Consider the following 2,254-nt stretch of genomic DNA (forward strand, 5'->3'; position numbering starts at 1 on the left):
ACAGTTGGAAGCCGTAGAAGCAACACGGGCAGAGCTGTGGCTTTGCTCGTTACTGACGCGGACGTGGCCTCGGGCCGGCCGGGAAGGCACACAGGTCACACGTGAGCAGGCAGGCGGCGTTGCAAGGTAACCATCATCAGGACGGAGGACGACGGTAACCATCGTCAGGACGGAGGACGCTACAAGATAGAGCTGTGATTTCACGTGCCGTGAATGTTGTTCAGGCCCTTGGGGGATTCGTATCGATCCTGATGCAGACGGACCGGACGCCGCCCGCTTCTTGCTCTTGCCTTTTCCCCACGTCTGTTGCCGTTGTGAGCTGCTGTCTCTGTTCGGCTATAATAGATCACGCTGTGCCGTAACCTTCGCCCGTGTCTCTTCGCTCGTTAATGAGCTTGTTAATTTAAGCAAAAGCCCATGCTAGTGACGAGCGTTGTAAGGTTCTAAACCCAAACCCCGACACTAGCTTCGCTTCTGCGTCGCGCCTAGTGCAGTGCATGCTCGCGCTTCCCGATTCAGCTCTGCTGCACGCCGCCGCGTGCCATGGTGAGCACGGCGCCCATGCCGCCGCCGCCGCAGCTGAGCCTGGCAGACCTCAGGGCCATGTCGGTGCTTGGCCACGGCGCGAGGGGCGTGGTCTTCCACGTCGTACCCGTTGTCGCGGCAGCTGCAGGCGGGGGCTGCTCCCCCGACCAGCCCATGGCCCTCAAGGCCATGTCCCGCGCTGCCGCGCGCCAAAAGAGCGCCGCGGGCGGGCCAGCACCTGGCGGCGACGGCCTCCGGAGGATCTGGTTCGAGCGCGACGTCCTGCTGGCGGTCCGCCACCCGCTCCTGCCCTCGCTCCGCGGCGTCGTGGCCACCGAAGCCGTCGTCGGCTTCGCCATCGACCGCTGCGCCGGCGGGGACCTTAACTCCCTCCGCCGCCGCCAGGCCGGGCGGGCGTTCTCCGACGCCGCCATCCGTTTCTACGCGGCGGAGCTGGTGCTCGTGCTCGAGCACCTCCACGGCCTCGGTGTCGTGTACCGTGACCTCAAGCCGGATAACGTCCTCATCCAGGGCTCTGGCCATATCATGCTCGTCGACTTCGACCTCTCCACCAGCCTACCCCCGCCGTTGCCACCGCCGCCGCCTGACACTAATTCTCCATCACCCGGGAGCTCGCTTTCTTCTAATTCTTCACGTCGCTGCAAGCGCAAAAACAACAAGACACTGGTCTTCGGACACTTCTCCTCTCGCCGGGCAGCCTCGCCGGAGTCGTCGTCCTCCTCCTCCACCACCTCCAGGGCGGCCTCTCCCGCCTCGTCGTCCTCCTGCTGCTCGTCGCCAGGCGCGGGGACGACGCCGGCCAAGTCGAACTCGTTCGTGGGGACGGAGTACTACGTGGCGCCCGAGGTTGTGGCCGGGAGCGGGCACGACTACGCGGTCGATTGGTGGGGCCTCGGGGTGGTGCTCTACGAGATGCTGTATGGGCGCACGCCGTTCCGTGGCCGGAGCCGGCGGGAGACGTTCCAACGCGTGCTCACCGCCCAGCCGGAGCTGCCGGGCGAGCCGACGCCACTGCGCGACCTCATCGCCCGGCTTTTGGAAAAGGACTCCGGCAAGCGGCTCGGCGCCAACGGCGTGAAGCGGCACGCCTTCTTCCGTGGCGTGTGCTGGGACCGCGTCCTCGACGTGGCACGGCCTCCGTTTATCCCGATGCCGTACGACGACAGTGCCGACTCGGGGGCAGAGGCGGAGACGCTCGACGTAGAGAAGGTTGTGCATGAGACGTTTGCCTTGAGTGCCACTCGCACGTCCGAAGAAAAGCCTGACGGCGGCGACAGCGATTTCTCCATATTCTTTTAGATGAACACCCGTGCCAGTGGAAGCACCGTTATCCTTGTTTAAGTTTTTTTTAACAATTGTTCTTTAAGTTTATTGGTTTTTATATTATTATTATTTTTGCTAAAAGGACCTCGGAATTTGTATCGAAGGATCTAAAGTAGTACAAAGCACCCAAAAAGTAAAAGAAATTACAACGAGATCTTCAGACCACTTAATGAAGAGTATGCACACCGGAGCGGGATGAGGGCGTGCAGCTCTCCTTGCCGTTGCTCCCCGAGCAAGCACTCTCCGTCTGAAAAATTGTTCTGCTGTCCGTGGATTTCGCGGGATTTGAATTTTGGGAAGCGCGCCGGATGGGGGAGGCCGCGGTAATCGAGACCGATTAGGCAGGTCATCTCGATCCCCGCGCCACTTTTTTTGCCACGTATCA

General features: G+C 61.6%; 1 protein-coding gene across 1 annotated transcript; it reads left to right on the forward strand.

The window, feature by feature from the left end:
* The first annotated feature begins 390 nt into the window (after positions 1-390).
* LOC123130659 (serine/threonine-protein kinase OXI1) lies at positions 391-1,950 on the forward strand. Its single transcript, XM_044550490.1, has one exon. The coding sequence runs from the start codon at positions 544-546 to the stop codon at positions 1,843-1,845; it is 1,302 nt and encodes a 433-aa protein (XP_044406425.1). The 5' UTR covers positions 391-543; the 3' UTR covers positions 1,846-1,950.
* Positions 1,951-2,254: the final 304 nt, after the last annotated feature.

The sequence above is a fragment of the Triticum aestivum genome, chromosome 6A (genome assembly GCF_018294505.1).
Source record: "Triticum aestivum cultivar Chinese Spring chromosome 6A, IWGSC CS RefSeq v2.1, whole genome shotgun sequence".
Lineage (NCBI taxonomy): Eukaryota > Viridiplantae > Streptophyta > Magnoliopsida > Poales > Poaceae > Triticum > Triticum aestivum.

What these genes read in the sequence shown, in the direction of transcription:
- LOC123130659 (XM_044550490.1), top strand. Translation starts at nt 544, where the DNA reads ATGGTGAGCACGGCGCCCATGCCGCCGCCGCCGCAGCTGAGCCTGGCA.